Raw genomic sequence first — 17,649 nt, forward strand, 5'->3', positions numbered from 1 at the left:
TCCCTCTTTAACACTTACTGTTAGTGTGCTTTTGTCTTGTCCTGCAGACTAAGTGTACACTCAAATGCGTGCACATTTCTGAGTCACACAAGTTTCCTTGTCGAGGTTGTCCCTTCTGGGTGGTTTGGCTTTGCTGCTTATTTGTCTAGTAAAGCATTTAGTGAAGAGTAGACATTTCCCGCAGAAGTAGCTGGACTTTTATGAACATGTGGTTTCGTGCATCTGCAAAGCTGTTACACGGTTTCCAAACATGTCACCTTGGTTCTGTTTCACTTCCACACTTTACATGTGCTTGCTATGACTACAGCTTATCAACGTGCAAAAACTAAAGTTTTGTGAGCAAACAGACCGCTCAGGTGTTCCTTTTGGCTTTACTTCATTCAGACTTCCCTCGAGTAAGATTTAATTTGACTGACCACACATCTATAAGCTGAAAATTAACCTCCATAAACACTATTTTTGTCAGTTCACTTTTAGCTTTTTGGCTCGTGGCATGCCACTAGGAGCAATGTATATGTAATGAACCCAGTGGCCTGTTTGTGGTGCTGAAACTGGGTTTGCCTTTTCAGTTTGAACATGATCATGTTACTTCCTGAACTGTGCACCTCACTTGGCTGCAGCAGCACAGTGCACCTCAGCCCTCCTCTTTCCCTCTTAATTTAAGTCTGACTGTGACAGCACGGAAAAGCAGCAGATCTCCCCACAGATTAAGAAACTGTGTAAACCTCTCACAGGTTTTTATTATTTTTCTTTTTTGTTAAAGAATTTTGTGGATCACCGAGGAGGAAGATGCTGAGGCGAAAGCCCTCAAACGCCTCGGAGAAGGAGCAGACTCAGAAGAAGAAGGTGAGTTTTTGCCTCCTACCTAAAGTTGCAGCTAATGTTCTCAAAATGAGATTTTAGTGTTGTTTAATGCACTGACTCTTGTCTGTGTGTGCGCCTCTTCTGAACACAGGATGTCCGCTGATGTTAGTGCAGAACTCTGAGTTGAACCTGAACTTTTTATCTAAAACTCTGTTTAAAGTATTTTCTGACAAACCTGTTTTAACATGCACTTTGCAAGTTCCTCTATTCTCTGCTGATGATTCATTATTGCAGATGCAGTGTGAGTCAGAGAAAGCTTTGTGGCATCTGCTGCCTTTGTATCCAGCTGTTACCCGTAGATCCAGCCTCCTACTCGACACCAGTGCCCTTTTTCCATCCACATCTCTGCTCCTGCCGTCTAATTCATACCATCAGATCACACGTCTTATTACTTTTGTTCTCAGCAAACATCTCCCAAACTGTCAGGACCTCTTTGTTCCAAATTTTAAAGTGAAGACAAGATTGTTTCTTGCTGAAAACGCAGCAACACAAACCAAGTTAAAGGTCACTTGTGCTGCATGACTTCACTGGTGGTTTCATTCTTCAGGTTTTAAAAAAACTACCAACTGCAGGCACTGACTGGATGTCTGCAATGATTGGCTGCCAGCAGTTGCTTCAGCTTTGCCCGTTTCCTGTGGTTTCAGCAAAGAAAAAAGAAAAAGCTGCATAAGACTGAGAAAAAAGTTAAATGGAAAATTAGACCAAAATTTGCTAAAATAATGTGCAAAACTGGCAATATCCAAATTTTGACCTTTTAAATACAAAACTAGAACTGAATGTTGATTATTAAAAATAACTGGATCTATAAAAACCTCCTTTTTTTAAAGGGAAGGTTGAAAAGTTAAGCCTGTTTCAGTTTTAAACAGTTTTAACTGAAAAAGTACCTGGGATAGCATATTGCAGAGGAGAGGAAGTAAAATATATATTTTTATTTGTTTAAACTTGAATAAACATTTGGTTTGTTAATGCATTTTAACTCAAAGAAAAGGCAGTTCTACAGAAAGTTGGTTTTCATTAATCCTCTTAAAACCACAATAACAATGTTTTCTTGTTGGTTTTACTGGCTTTCTGTTTTCAAATGTTTCAAAATCAGCCTTTTGAATAAAAGCGGTGGAAGTCAGTGACTTCATGAAACACCATGAGCCTTTTTTTTTCTCCTGTATTTACTGGTACATGAAAAGAAGTAGTCGCAGTTCGATTAGCAGTGTGCAGAAATGTGAAGAGTCAAGTTTCTTTGTCTAATAACCTTGAAAAGAACCCTGATCAGTTGGTTATTCTGCAGAGTTATCATGTTAACGTATTATTACTGATAAGGACGTTGTGTGTGTGTGTGTGTGTGTGTGTGTGTGTGTGTGTGTGTGTATGTGCGTGTGTGTGTGTGTGTGTGTGTGTGTGTGTATGTGCGCGTGTGTGTGTGTGTGTGTGTGTGTGTGTGTGTGTGTGTGTGTGTGTATGTGCGTGTGTGTGTGTGTGTGTGTGTATGTGCGCGTGTGTGTGTGTGTGTGTGCGTGTGTGTGTGTGTGTGTGTGTGTGTGTGTGTGTGTGTGTGTGTGTGCGTGTGTGTGTTTATGTGCGTGTGTGTGTGTGTGTATGTGCGTGTGTGTGTGTGTGTGTGTGTGTGTGTGTGTATGTGCGTGTGTGTGTGTATGTGCGTGTGTGTGTGTGTGTGTGTGTGTGTGTGTGTGTGTGTGTGTGTGTGTGTGTGTGTGTGTGTGTGTGTGTGTGTGTGTGTGTGTGTGTGTTCTCCCATTTGTGAGAACAGCATTATCAGTGTTGAACCAAAAAGCCACAGAAGCATTGACAGAAGTTGTTTTCTGAACTCTGTTCTGAACTTGTTCTGTCCAGTCAGATTGACATACGAGTGTTACAGCGTACTGTATGTCTATCTGACAGTACAAGTCTGTGAGACAGGCATATGCTATCAGATAATCATACATTTTTAAGCTGTATGACATTTTGATGGGCAGTTTACCAGACAGATCATCACGTACTTTTATTTAGAACAACCGTATGATACCCTGATGGGCCGTTTTACCCATCAAGTCATTATATACGTTGTTTTAGCAAATGTACGATCCCTGATGTGTTCATTTCACCAGTCAGATCATCATACACTTTGTTTATAAGAACAGTATGACATCCTGACTTGTTCATTTTATAAACTTTAAAGCTTTATTTTCTACGTTTTTCAGAATTAGAAGGTGGTAAAATATAAAATTGTGATCCACATTTATCCAGCTCAGTGGTAGAGTGTCCGTCCTGGGACTGGGAGATGGGAGTTCAAATCCCTGTCAGGTCATACCAAATACTTTATAAAAACAGGACCCAGTGCCTCCCTGCTTGACACTCAGCTTTAAGGGGTTGGATTGGGGGGTTAAACCACCAAGTAGTTCCCGAGCAAGGCCTTGTCATACTTTCCCGTCTGTATGCTGAACTGACGGCTCCTCAGAGCTTACGGAGGTTTAGATGAATGCACATGTGCACAAATTAGATGTATGCTGCTCTGATATGTATGGTGCTCTGTCACCTCATGTTGTTTTTGTTTGTTTGCTTTTGTCTTTTGCAGTTGACCCTGCAGCGATCCAGCAGCTTTAAGGACTTCATGAAACACAAACCCACCTCTCCTGTTGCATCAGAAAAGGAGTTCAGCTTAGAGGAAAATGTAAGCATTTTCCTCTCAAACACACACAAATCATAAAAATAAAACAAGAGGGAAACATCTTTATCAACTCTTTGTCTAATTAGGTTCCTAAATGATTGTTCCTGCATATAGTTTATCACGTTCCTCATTTGTGATTCTGTGTGAATTTGAGCAGGCCTCTGAAGCAACGCTGCATCCAGAAAGAGACCGTGCACAAAGCTGTTACACAAATATACTGCCTATGCTTCCTTATTTAACGCCACCGTGGCACAAGTGAGCAGATGTGTAACTTCGGATTTCACAGAATCGTTTAATCACTTCCCAGCAAACACATAGGGTGAAGCTGGGGGACGAGTGAGTGCAGAAGTACAGAAAAAGAGAGGAAGTCAGAATGAGAAGCGTTGCTGAGCAGATGACTGCACGGTGCAGACAGGATGTCCTCTGGTGACAGCTAGTCAAGCACAGAGCCTCTGAGTCAGACACAGGCTTGTGTTTGTCTTACCTGTTTGTACTCAGAACTCAAAGGAGAGAAGCTGAAACTCACAGCAGAATAAAGCACTGGTTAATGTTTTCTGCCCGAGGAAAATAAAGCAACATATGCCTTCAGTCGTTTTGGCACAGCAGTGTGGGTGTGTGACGGCGTGACTTTCAGCTGTGTGTTCAAACCTCCTCACCACAAACCCTGCAGGTTTTCTTATTTGTGAGAGTTAAACATTTGCGTGACCTGAAACCGCTCTGATAACATGCATGCGAATGTCACAGGAGAACATATACTTTCCACCATCACCTCTTTTTAAGATAAAAACATTCTGGCTTCCCACATCAACACACCTTTGTGAGACAGCTGATTGTTTTTCTCTCCCATGCCAGGCAGCAGATGGAGTGACAGCAGAAGAAGTTGTAAAAAGTGGCAGCAAACTGGGGAAAAAGTGGCGCAACGTCATCTCACGCACCATGACCCGCAAAACATCCAAGATGGTGCAGAAGGCACTGGCTGAGGAGGGGGTAAAAAAGCTTCACGCGTGTGACAAAACACATTACATTACCTTTATCTGCAGCAGCAACACGGGATTACTGTTACTGAACATCTAAACCCATTTCTTTGAAGACTATTTGTCTCCTCCTTGTGGATAAAAGCTGCACTGCAGATTGTAGTTTGTCAATCGGTTTCTATTTTGGGGCTCAGTAAGACAACACGTTCACTTTAATTTGTGTCCTTTTCAGCTTTAAATTCATGCACTTCATTTCATGCAGCGTACAAATTATGATTTTATCATTTACTTTTATGATTTATGCTGATGTCATTGAGGCACACAGAAGTGACTGTGAAGCATGCTGGTCTGTAGCTTCATTTCAACTAAATTAAAACAAAAAAGTGACAATTTATTTTAATTAAATAGCTTATTTTTTCATAAGGTTTCATAATTTTGATTTGCCTGATCACACACTAATGTTGGTTTTGTTTTTAGTTTTTTCCTCCTAAATTATATTTGGTTTCAGTGTGACATCAGTGTTATTGTTTAGTGAGCTGTAGCAGGTACTCATAGTGTCTCCTGTTCCTCTGTGTCTCCAGGGGGAGAGTAGTGAGGAGCTGTCCCCCGTCTCCTCCGACTGGATTCCAGATCTGATGACAGGAAAGAGGACGTCTGTGTGCTCCACAGGCTCAGAGGACACCACGCCCAGCCCCGTCAGCCGCCAGCTCTCTGGCAGTAAGTGTGCAACCATCAAAGCCGTATTATAAACATATAAATTACACAACCTGAGAGAATAAAACACCTGGTCTCAAAAATCTCAACACTAATGCTAGATTCATATTTGTTTGTTCACTCCATTCATCACAAAAACTTCACAAATGAGTCCTGTGTTGAATATTTTCATTCAAACCTTCTTGTATCTATTACATTTGTCTGATTTTCCTGCTGATCGTTTATTTATTTTTGTGTTTTGAACCAAATCTGAACCTTGGGCGACTGAAACTAAATGAAAGACAGAACTGCGGATAGAAACAGATCAAGTATGTTTTATTAAACACAACATTAATCATAGTTTGACAGAACTTTACTAAGAAAGGTTAAAAAGCACAGCTTGGTTTGATTAATGACTCCTTTAACATCCACCAGTGCATCATGGGAACTAAAGTTCTGGCTGATTAGCAAATTCAACAAATTTAGAAACTGCAGCATAAAACCAGAATAATCAATTAACAGAAATCCAAAGAGTTATTATGGTATGTATGTGTCCCAGTTTGACTGGGTCTGTTTTGTCCTCCTCAGGCAGCGACAGACAGAGTTTGGACAGCGGATACTGTCAGAGGGACAGCATGAGACTGGAGGAGAACGGCGTCTCATACAACGGGCCATTTTGCGGTCGAGCTTTGGTCCACACAGACTTCACTCCCAGCCCCTATGATGTGGAGTCTCTGAAACTCCAAGTGAGTCTAGTTATTCTTTGTCTGTGATCTGGCCTTTGGTCCTGTCTGTGCCTCGCTGTCTCGTCCTCCAGGGGGCTTGTTAAAACTGAAACAAGACGGCTGGTTCGGGTCTAGCGGACCAATTACTGTCACTGCATGTGCAAATCATACTCTGCATCACAGGAAAAGTCAGATGTTGAAAGTCTGCAGCACGGAGATGGTTGAGCAGAAGCTGATAATGTCTTCTGTTTCTCCTCACCCTTGTCTTCATGTGTTGTTTCATTTGCAGAAAGGAGACATCATCTACATCATCGACAAGCCGCCCGTGGGTACCTGGACAGGAAAGCTCAACAACAAGGTGGGATCCTTCAAGTTTATCTATGTCAACCTCCTCCCAGATGAGAGCCCCGTAGCAAGACGGAGGCGCTTTGACAGCAAGAACCGTCAGTCTAGTTCCAAGCCCAAATCCCTCGAGGAGGTTCTGGATAGCATAGGCCTGACGGTGAGATCTGAGAGCACCTGGATCTCCTCATGGCTCTCCTCAAAGGGAGCTCAGGCTAAAAGGCTTTTTCTGGTGTGTGTTCCAGGAGCTGAGTCCCATACTGTCCATGCACGGCTTCCAGAGCCTGGAGGACTTCACAGGACTGAAGGAGTCACACCTGAACGAGCTGAACATCACAGACCCAGAGCAGCGCTCCAAGATCCTAAACGCCTCTGAGCTGCTCATAGACTGTAGGTACACACACACACACACACACACACACACACACACACACACACACACACACACACAGCCAGTCAGACCTGGATGGCCTAAACATATTGTGACGTATTGGGTCTGCTGGGAATGTCTGGCAGTCTCCTGTCAGAAGGAACTTCAATTCCCACTGACCGGAGCTGTGGCTGCAGGGTTGTCGGTACCTGTCGTGGTGGCAATCCCCGAACCCACTGGTGGACACCGGCAGCTAGGGTTGCTATCAAGCAGAGGAAAGAGTCCTATCCATACTAACACAGGTCTGTTGCAACGGCGTAGTCGCAACGTATTTTCTGACACCTTGTGATGTTGCCGGAACGTCGTATGTTACGTAGTATCGACATACAAAGTGAAGTTCCACTACGACGTTGTCAGAACGTCACATAGGGCATTGCTCGAAGGTTGTCGTGACATATCCACAACTTTACTGCAATATTGTGACAACATTGCTATTGTAACGTTGTGACAACATACGAACTAAATGTTTGTGGCATGTTGCAGAGACGCTTTCAGGTAAACTTTTTTTTTGTCACTTTTATTCATTATGTAGATACCACAGGAAATTATATTGCAAAACTAATGGCAGATTAACAGCAAAAACAACCAGAATGGCAAAACAAATGTATAAAAACCTTAAAAACAAGTAATATAGGACAGCGGTGTCTTCATTTCATTTAAAAAATAAGCTCTACTGCATATGTTTAGTAGTAGGCAGCAGGATCAGATGTAATTTCACAAAGGATGGACAATAAACTGACTTTTCAGCTTTTTATTACATAAAGGTTTGACATTTTCATACACAATTTAAACAAAACATTTTTATAGCGCCTCTCAAAATAAAAATCAAAGGCGCTTCAAAAAAATAAAAATAAATTATCAAAAATAATAGATAGATGATAGATAAATAGATAGATAGATAGATAGATAGATAGACAGACAGACAGACAGACAGACAGACAGACAGACAGACAGATAGATAGATAGATAGATAGATAGATAGATAGATAGATAGATAGATAGATAGATAGATAGATAGATAGATAGATAGATAGATAGATAGATAGATAGATAGATAGATAGATGATAGCAAAAGAAAGAAAAAAGAAAACAGAAAGGGTGCAGGCGACACCTGTGTTTTGCGGATATTGTCCATATGACCCTCTGCTGGGTGTCAACATGTTCAGATTGTTTTCCATACATTGCACATCTCCCTGTGGCTTGGATGAAAGAGATGGCCTCAGAAAAATGGGCCTCCATTTGTGTGGCCCGATGCTGTGCTTCAGCCTGAAGGGGAAAAAAAGGAAAGTATAAATTAGTGAGCAATTAGTTAGTTAGTTTGACTTTACTTGAACAGACTGAATAAACTACAGTACGTAAGCTACCACGTGGTAGCTACCCATGCGGCATTGTTTGAGGGCAGATATATGCTACTGCCTTTTGTAAACCAAAATTACAACTATAACAACAAGCACAGGATTTAAAACTTTTTCTTACCTGAAGCAAGCGAACTAAAGAGTGAGTGGTTGACAAATAAATCAGACGAAGTAGCCAAACAGCAAAAAGCAACTGGAAAAAAAACATGGGATAAAATAAGAACAAAAACAGAGGCAGATTAAGCTGATTGGAAGATGGTCGTGGAACACGTGATGACCATAACAAATCAGAGAACTGGCTGGAACATCAGTCACAGTAACTGGTTGATTTTCAGAGTTGTTACAACAAGCCATTCCTTTGGAGGGCTGTGAGGGCAGTAACATGTAAATTAGATTGCATTTCTTTGCTGGTGGATTTTAGAAAGTAAACATTTGTAAACAGCAAAAATGAGTTTTTCAGTAAACAAAGTTTATAAAAATATCCAATTTTTTGGTAGAAAAACTGTTTTAGCCATGAAAGTGGAATAATGGTTAACTTAATTATTGTCAAAACTCCAAATACTAACAAAAACAAAACATTGGAGGGCTGTGAGGGCAAGTTGTTATAATATAGGGATTTAAACCAGTGAAATGTTGGAATGTTTATTATGTGTAGTGCCTTGAGATGACTCTTGTCGTGATTTGGCGCTATATAAATAAATTGACTTGAATTGAAACCTAAACATTTTAAAAATATTCTCTACAAATAAAATATGCAGTTATAGAAGCCACCAGATATCAGTTTTTATTTTTTAAATTGTTTTATTTGTAGTTTTATTTACACACTTTGTAAACAACATCAGCAACACACACCTTCATCATCATCAGTCCCCTAAGTGGCTGGGGAGAGGGAAGTCTGAGCCTCTAGTTAGGCTGCTGCCACCACAACCCGACCCTGGATAAGTGGCTGAAAATGGATGGATGGACACAGATTCAAATTTACTGCTCAGATATCAAATTTAGAAACCAGTAAACACTGATTCCACTCTGATTTATTTTATTTGGCTACAAAAGCTGAGTTTACTGATCACCTGCAGCTAATCACACTGCAGTTGCAGAATGACCCTTTGTTCATCTGGGCTTCAGAAATACATGCTCATCTTTTAAACAAGCATTCATTTTTTCAATTTTAATAACATTTTCTGAAAGTGGTGGAGGTTGTTAGGTGCATCCCAAATGTTGAGTATCTCTTTATCCAAGTCTGTTTTAGAGTCATACTGACTAGAAACATGATAGCTAGAGTCTTATTTATAAAGATCCCAACAAAACAACCAAAACTCATTTAGCATCTGTCTTTTTTTTTCTTTTTTTTTTACCGTGTCCTGTCTGGTTGTGAAGCAAGCAGAATTGATGTCTGAATGCTGGTGACAAGCCTTACAGATTTATTCTCAGGTGGAGCATCAAAGCATTTGCTTTTAATGTCACGTCTGATACTTAAAACTTTATTGTTATTGTTGTTGAATGCTTTGTAATTCCGACCAGACACGGAGACAGAGGTGAAAGAGAGAGGAAAAGAAAAGGTGGGGAGAGAGAGAGAGAGGGGGGGGGGGTTCCACAAAAATAAACAATAATGAACAAGAGTCTGCTTCCAGACCTGCAGAAAAAAGACAAAAAAAACAAAACAAAGGGACACAAAAAAGGGACACAACAACAATACAACAAGATCTACCTATCACTGCGTCAACTTGATGAAAAGAAAATATATATATATATATATATAATCAACATTGCTTAACTGAAGAATCACGATAATAAATCACAACGCATTAAGTGCCCACCATAGTCTTAAGACCTGTGTTTAACGTGCCCAAGCCCATACTTTTGAGAGCACCATGTGAGCACCTGTGTGTGTACACGTGCTTGTTTATTTAAGGTTCTTCTATAGGAGCGCCCAACAGAGAGTGTGAGGGACCACAGATCTGCCCCCCAAAGATGCGCAGGAGACGGGGGAGCTCCAAGTCCCAGAGATCCAGGCGCTGCCCCAGAACGCAGGAACCCCAAGGAGACTGCAACCAGGAAGGCCCCGCCCCCCTCGAGAGGCACAGAGGATCGCCCCGGGGGGCCACAACCAGCAGCCGGCAGAGTCCCGGGAGATATCAGCGGCAAGCCCACAGGCCCGCCCGCAGCCTCCCACCCCCTAGCCGGCCGAGCCCGGGACCCAGCGACCCAGGACCCAGGGGCGACCACCCCCGCCGGGGACCCAGCAGAGCCCAGGGACCCAGACCCCACCAGGCAGCCACCGGGATCTAACAGGCAGATGCCAAAATCTTAAACCCCCAGACCCGGTTGCCCCGAACACTCAGGCAGACCAAGGCACAAGCCCCCACACCAGGTGTGGCAGGGGGAGGGGGGAAGAGATCTATATCATCAAGAGAAGTTCCAGGAGAGGGGAGGACCCAAAGGCCCCACCTGACATATACAGTCATACACAAACACAGTCACACGCTCCCTCCCTCATGCTCACACATGCACATACAACCCAAGACTGACAAAAATGCACGCCGGACACCCACTCATGCTCCCCATACACACCCTATTCACTCTGGTCCCGGTACTGCTGCACATTGGGTACAACCATCACCGGTAACCAGAGTTTGACCCTTTCTGCTGGGGTGCTGATGAGCAGGCTCCCCCGCCCAACGCTGAGCACAGCAACCCACCACCCCAGACCCCAACCAGACGGCCAGATCTCCCTCCTAGCCTCCAGCCCCAGGAAGCCTAGCAACAACAGAGGTGGCTAAGACCCCTAGTCTCCCTCCGGCTGCTCCAATATAGTGTTGTGTGATCATGAGGTGTATTCCATGGCTGTGGTGAGTGGGCAGTGCAGGCATCATCCAGCATATGCCAGCTGATGCCACCGCACCACCCCACTTACACCCTCAGCCATCAGTGTCTAAGTGCGGTTTAAAATTGGAAGTGGGCACCGGCACTCGGGAGGAGGCTGAAATATCCCCCTGCCAAATGCCGTTGAATGTGCTCACTCCCAAGGCCCTAAGTGTGTGTTTGTGTGGAATGTCGTCAGTGGAAGTGTATAAAGTGCAAATCAAATTGGGGGGCAGGTTTCCACAGGAATGCGGAAATGGGGTCCATACCCGCACTCCCTGACTTGCCCACCCCCCAAGGTCCTATGTGTATGTTTGTGTGATGATGTGAGGGAGCAGAAGGAGAGAAATATGCGGGGATGGGGAGGAATGGCTGGTTGGGCTTAGCCCTCCAGGGAGCCAGCTCCCCTACTGGCCCCAATAGGCACCTCTGTTGTCAAACTGCCACCCAGGGCATGGAGACCCCAGCCCATCCTGCCAGGGCCCAAAGCAGCAGCATTAAAGAGCCTCGCGGAGTCCGAGGGCACCAACCCAGCCCCACCCCAGCAGAATATCTATGCCCACCCCTGCATTTGCACAACTTCCAGAATATATAAGACATGGGACATCCAGGTAAGGTTGGGTCCTCCCCCTCCTGGACCTCCCCCTCCCCTGTGATGGAACGGCAGAGGAGCCAAGGCCTGCCTGAGGCCCCCGAACCCGGGCCAGGCACTGCTGGGTGTCCCTGCCTTCTTCCCGGCAGCATACATGTCAGGACCCGACCCCCAAGGCCCCGCCCAGATCCCCACACGGGGCCGGCCACCCCCAAACCCCGAGCCCCCAGGCCCCCACCCAGAGCCACCCAGGGGCATTGCAGCCGCCAGGCAGTGACCCATGGCGGCCGCCAAGATCCCCAAGAGGCCCCACTCACAACCGCCAGCAGTCCACCCCCCGAGGCAACCCAAGCACCTCCAGAGGGGGGCAACGGCCCCCCAGTCCCAGACACCCCCAGTGAACCCACCTCCAGGGAACATCCGGATACTCCAAACTCAGACCCCACACACCCCCACCCACACCATCCTGCAGGACAACATCAACGGCCCCCCACCCTCGCTATGTGATGGAACCGATCAAAGGAGCCCAGAGAGATTCATCTGAAGTGGAAGCAGAGGCTATATCAAGTGCAATATGATCTAACAAAATATTTCTATACTGGTTAATGCAGAGACTTTCTCTATTTTTCCAATTCAAGAGGATAGTTTTCTTAGCGATGCATATGGCAGTCAGAACCACGTGAACCAAAGATGTTGCAATCGGGACATCGTCCAGCTTCCCCAGTAAACAAAGAGAGGGGGAAGTTGGGATATGACATTTCAGACATTTTGACAGATCCTCACATACTCTACCCCAAAATTCCTGGACAGGTGGACAGGACCACAGTGCGTGAATGTAATTGTCAGGAATGTTGTTTGTGCAGTGTGTACAGGTGTCAGACGACACAAACCCCATCTTGAACATCCGATGACCTGTATAGTGTACTCTGTGTAGAATTTTGTACTGAATTAATTGTAAATTGGGGTGTCTGATCATTTTAAAAGTTTTTAAACAAGTTTGGGACCAGAAGTCCTGGTCAAAGCTAACTGATAGATCTACCTCCCATTTTTCAATAGGGATTGCAATTTTATCGTCTATTTTGGACAGTGTCTTATATACTTTAGACAGTAGTTTGGGGGGTTTGAGATTATAAAAGTCTAATACCCTTGGTGGTGTTTGTAATTCTATTTTATTGAGCTTAAATTTTTATTTGACTACAGATTTAATTTGGTGATATTCTAAAAAGCTATTCTTATCCATTCCAAATTGGGAGACTATTTGATTAAATTGGATGAAGTCCAATCCTTCATATATGTGTTCCAGGTATAGAATTCCTTTATTTTTCCAGTCCGGAAGGTTCATCATTTTGTTGTTTTGCAAAATGTCAGGATTGTTCCAGATAGGTGTGCGTCTGCATGGTACTAGTGAAGACTCTGTCATTTTAAGATACTCCCACCATGCTGTCAGAGAGGTGCTGATACTAATACTTTTGAAGCTTTCATGTTTTCTTATGCTTGAGCTAATAAATGGTAAGTCTGAAAGCTCTATCGTATTGCAAAGTGTCTGTTCTATATCTAACCAGGACTCATCTAATGGGTTATCTTGCAACCATCTTGGTATATATTGCAGCCTGTTGGCTAAGAAATAATAATAAAAGTTGGGTAAATCCAGTCCTCCTCTGTCTTTGGTCTTCTGAAGCGTTTTTAAGCTAATTCGTGGAGGTTTATCCTGCCAAAGGAATTTAGTAATTGAGGAGTCCAGAGATTTAAACCAGTCAGCTGGTGGTTTGTTTGGGAACATCGAGAATAAGTAATTTATTCTGGGTAAGACCATCATTTTAATTGTAGCCACTCTCCCCATGAGTGATATTGGTAAGGATTTCCATCTTGCAAGATCATCTTCCACTTTCCTTAAAAGTGGGATGTAGTTTAGATTGGTTAGATCTGCTAACTTGGGAGAGATATTAATTCCCATGTATGTGATATTCCCTGACTCCAATTGTGTATTAAGCAAACTGACAAATGAGAAATTAATTGGTAGAACTGTGGATTTTAACCAGTTTATAGAGTAATCTGAAACTCTTGAAAAAGAGTTTATCAGTTCTATTGCTTGGGAGAGAGAGGATTGAGAATTCTGGAGAAAGAGTAAAACATCATCTGCATAAAGACTGATCTTATGTTCTATTTTCTTACACTTTATCCCTTTAATATCTGTTGTTTGCCTAATTGCTGCTGCTAGTGGTTCGATAAAGATAGCAAATAGTGAGGGGGAGAGTGGGCATCCCTGCCTGGTCCCCCTCTGAAGACAGAAGCTAGCTGATATTTGGTCGTTCGTCCTGACACGTGCTGTTGGTGAACAGTATAATGTTTCTAGCCAGTTTATGAAGAAGTTCCCAAAGCCAAATTTATGTAAAGTTGCAAATAAGAACTTCCAGTTAACTCTATCAAAAGCTTTTTCTGCATCTAGAGATAGTATACTAGTTTCTATGTTTCTACTGTAAGAGAAATCTATCAAATTAAGTAATCTACGTGAGTTTGTGGATGACTGTCTACCTTTAATGAAATCAGTTTGGTCAGGGTGTATTATGAAGGGGGTTACCTTCTCTAATCTTTTGGCCAGGGCTTTACAAATTATTTTGAGATCAACATTAATAAGAGAAATTGGGCGATAGCTGGTTGGAAATGCTGGGTCTTTGCCTGGTTTTAACAAGAGACTAATATTGGCTGAATTCATGTTTGGCTGTAATCTGCCGCTCTCTTCGATTTCCCTCACCATTCTGAAAAATGTTGGAGCCAGAATGATCCAGAATTCTTTGTAGAATTCTACTGGGAACCCATCTGGACCTGGAGCTTTCCTATTAGTCATGGATTTAAGGGCTTCCTGGAGCTCCGCTGATGTTAGTGGCGAGTCCAGGACTGTAACTTGGCTGTCTGATAATTTAGGAAGTGTTATCCTGTCAAGGAACTCATTGATCTCATTATCTGATGGGTTTATCTGTGGTGAGTACAAAGTTTGGTAAAAGTCTCTGAAGGTGTTGTTTATTTTTTCAGGGTCATTAACTATATTCCCGGTTGAGTCTTTAACAGCAGATATGGTAGTTTTCTCTTTATTTATTTTTAATTGGCTAGCTAAGAATTTACCTGATTTATTACTATGTTCGAAGTTTTCTATTCGTAGTCTTTGTGCTAAAAATTGTGTCTTTTTGTCAATAATTCCATGAAGTTCTAATTTAGCTTTACGTAATTTGCTCATTGACTCTTCTTCTGTGGATGCCTCTAAAGACTTGATGATTTCTTCTAACTCCTGAATACGTTTGTTTTCTGTTTTTTTCCTATGTGATGAGAAAGAGATTATTTTACCTCTCATCACTGCCTTTCCTGCCTCCCAAAGAATAGGTGCTGATGTTCCAGGCAGGTCATTATGTTCTAAATATAAAGCCCACTCCTTTTTAAAAAAATCTATAAAACATTCGTCTTTAAGCAGTGATGTATTAAACCTCCAGTTTTTGCTTGGTGGGATTGTCTTCTTATTTACCAGAGTTAAAGAAACCGGAGCATGGTCGCTGACAACTATGGGGTGTATCTCAGTGTCTGAAATGTCAGCCAACAATGAGCTGCTGACTAGAAAATAATCCAAACGTGAGTGAGAGTGATGGACGTGCGAAAAAAAGTATACTCTCTACGGTTAGGATGAAGAGATCGCCATGCATCACAAAGCCCATAATCACTCATGTACTGTTTAACTATGTTAGTGGATTGCCAATTGCGCTGAGTCCCAGCTGTACTGAGCCTGTCTGTTAAGGAATTCATCCAAAAATTAAAATCACCTCCCAGTATAAGTGGACAGTCCAAGTGTTCGGAGAGTACAGAGAAAAAATTATGAAAGAATGGAGGGTCATCAATATTTGGACAGTATATGCTGACGATACATAAGCGTTGGTTCTGTACAGATAATTTTAACATTATAAATCTACCCTCTGGATCAGAAACTGTGTCCAATACTGTGAAATTGATGTTTTTGTGTATTAAAATAGCTACACCTCTTTGCCTAGAGTTATAGCAGGCAGAGAACATGCTGGGAAACTCAGGTGTCTTAAGTTCATCTGCGGATGTGGCAGATCTATGAGTCTCTTGTAACAATATTACGTCTGCTTGCACTCTCTTTAACTGATCAAAAATTTTTAATCTCTTCTCTCTAGAGCCAGCCCCATGTACGTTCCATGAGACAAACCTTAGTGCACCCATAGATGTGTGTGTGAGTAGCTAAAATATGACGCCTTCATGTGAATAAGATGGAATAAGTATATAAATGTATAAATAGTATGTTAATAAATAACAAAAAAAGTAAATAATAATAATAATAATAATAATAATAATAATAAAGATCCAACAGTGTTTGTGGTTGTATTATTTGACGCATAAATTATGATATTGTGCTATGAATTTAATATATCTGTGTGTGTGTGTGTGTGTGTGTGTGTGTGTGTGTGTGTGTGTGTGTGTGTGTGTGTGTGTGTGTGTGTGTGTGTGTGTGTGCGTGCATGTGTGTGTGTGTGTGCATGTGTGTGTGCGTGTGTGTGCGCATGTGTGTGTGCATCTGTCTTAAAGAGCAAGTCACCCCCTGCCAGATTCTTACTCAACTTCCACTTCCTGTTTGAAAAATGCAACAAATGCTGTTACCTAGCAGACCGAGAGGGCGGAGCCACTAACAAATACACACACTCAAGACATTGTGACATCAAATGTACCATCTAACATCATAATGTACCTCTTAGCCAATAGCGATGGCAGATTTAAATTCAAATGCAGTGCTGAGTTTTTGCCTGACAACGGTGCATCGTTGACAGTTTTAGGCAGATTATTTAAATTTTAACTAAGATTAACTAAAGTGCCAAAATATTGACTGAGCGTGTCTACAGAGCAATTAGACACTCATTTATATAGTTTATCAACAAAAAAAGTTGATTTGAGGGTGACTTGCTCTTTAAATTTCATGTTTTGGCACAAATGTATGTATTTGGCAAAAGCATATAACTAAAATAACTGTTAAGAAAGCCTAAAATGAAGGATTATCTCAACCTGACTTTAAATCTGATTTAATCCATATTTTTATATAAAACACATTAAGCATCTCTTTGACAAGGAGGAGGACTTGCAAAGACCTGCTCTGAAATGCTCTATATTAAAATAAAATAAATTTTGTCTCGTGTAGCTGAAGACGAGTCAGAGCCAGAGGAGGAGGAGGAGGAAGCAGGGAGGTCTGCGGAGGACACCAAGGAGCCGAGGGACTCGGGCTGCTTTGAGAGCTCAGAGAACCTGGAGAACGGACGCGAGGAGCCAAAGAATGAGGAAGAGTCGAACCAAGAAACAGGGAAACAGGAGTCTGAAGAGACAGAGGAAACCCAGACAGAGCAAGTAGAGGCTGTGCAGCAACATCTGGAGCAGCTGGCTGTGGATGAATGACAGTGAAATTAAAAAAAATAACTTTCTCCTCCCTGGTTTTAAGGGACAATTAGAAAGAAGACAGACCAAAAAAACTTCCAGTTCATGGAAGAGAGTGTGTTGCAGCAGAACTAGCTTGTCCTGGCGACGTTCAGAGTGAGCAGCACTGCGTGCTTGCAGGTGTCACAGCTGGCTTCATTCTGTGAACACATTCTGAAATGTGGCAAATGGCTTCATATCAGGCATCATTTTATATGGTTATAAGGAGAGGTTCAACTTAACCCTTTTAGACATCTGTTTTCCGACTCAGTGTGTGAACGTATTGATGCTGTGGTGCGTTTGTTCATGAATGTAAAATATTTCATTTCTTGTGTGATTTGAGTTTAGTTGTTACAATTTTGTCTGTAACGTGTTGTTGTGAGGAGGTTGTGTAAATAAACATAAAAGTGCTTTAACGTGTTTCACAGCTTGTCTTTTCCACATACAAAAATCACCAACAGAATCTCTTTAGTAAGTTCTGATCTCAACCCAACAGCTTCAGCAATCCCTAAATGTCTTTATCAGCTCATTCTGTTCTCTTGGTTAGTGGTCGTCATTGTGTCGCCGGCTTCCGTGTCTCCATGACAACAAAACAGCATCCACATTTAGACAGACTGCGATGTGACTGCCAGGAAAGGCCAGGTCTAGTAAAAGTCCTCTCTGTGCAAACACAAAGCAACTGGCTATGTTTGT

At 42.5% G+C, this 17,649-nt stretch overlaps 1 protein-coding gene across 1 annotated transcript; it reads left to right on the forward strand.

Moving 5' to 3' along the window:
- Window positions 1-635: 635 nt before the first annotated feature.
- sash3 (SAM and SH3 domain containing 3) lies at window positions 636-17,162 on the forward strand. The gene is made up of 8 exons (XM_015947840.3): window positions 636-846; window positions 3,431-3,526; window positions 4,376-4,510; window positions 5,079-5,214; window positions 5,779-5,936; window positions 6,205-6,417; window positions 6,503-6,647; window positions 16,688-17,162. Exons 1-8 carry the CDS (start codon window positions 790-792, stop codon window positions 16,936-16,938), a joined length of 1,191 nt encoding a protein of 396 aa, XP_015803326.1. The 5' UTR covers window positions 636-789; the 3' UTR covers window positions 16,939-17,162.
- The last annotated feature ends 487 nt before the right edge of the window (window positions 17,163-17,649 follow it).

Source organism: Nothobranchius furzeri, chromosome 1 (genome assembly GCF_043380555.1).
Source record: "Nothobranchius furzeri strain GRZ-AD chromosome 1, NfurGRZ-RIMD1, whole genome shotgun sequence".
Classification (NCBI taxonomy): Eukaryota; Metazoa; Chordata; class Actinopteri; order Cyprinodontiformes; family Nothobranchiidae; genus Nothobranchius; species Nothobranchius furzeri.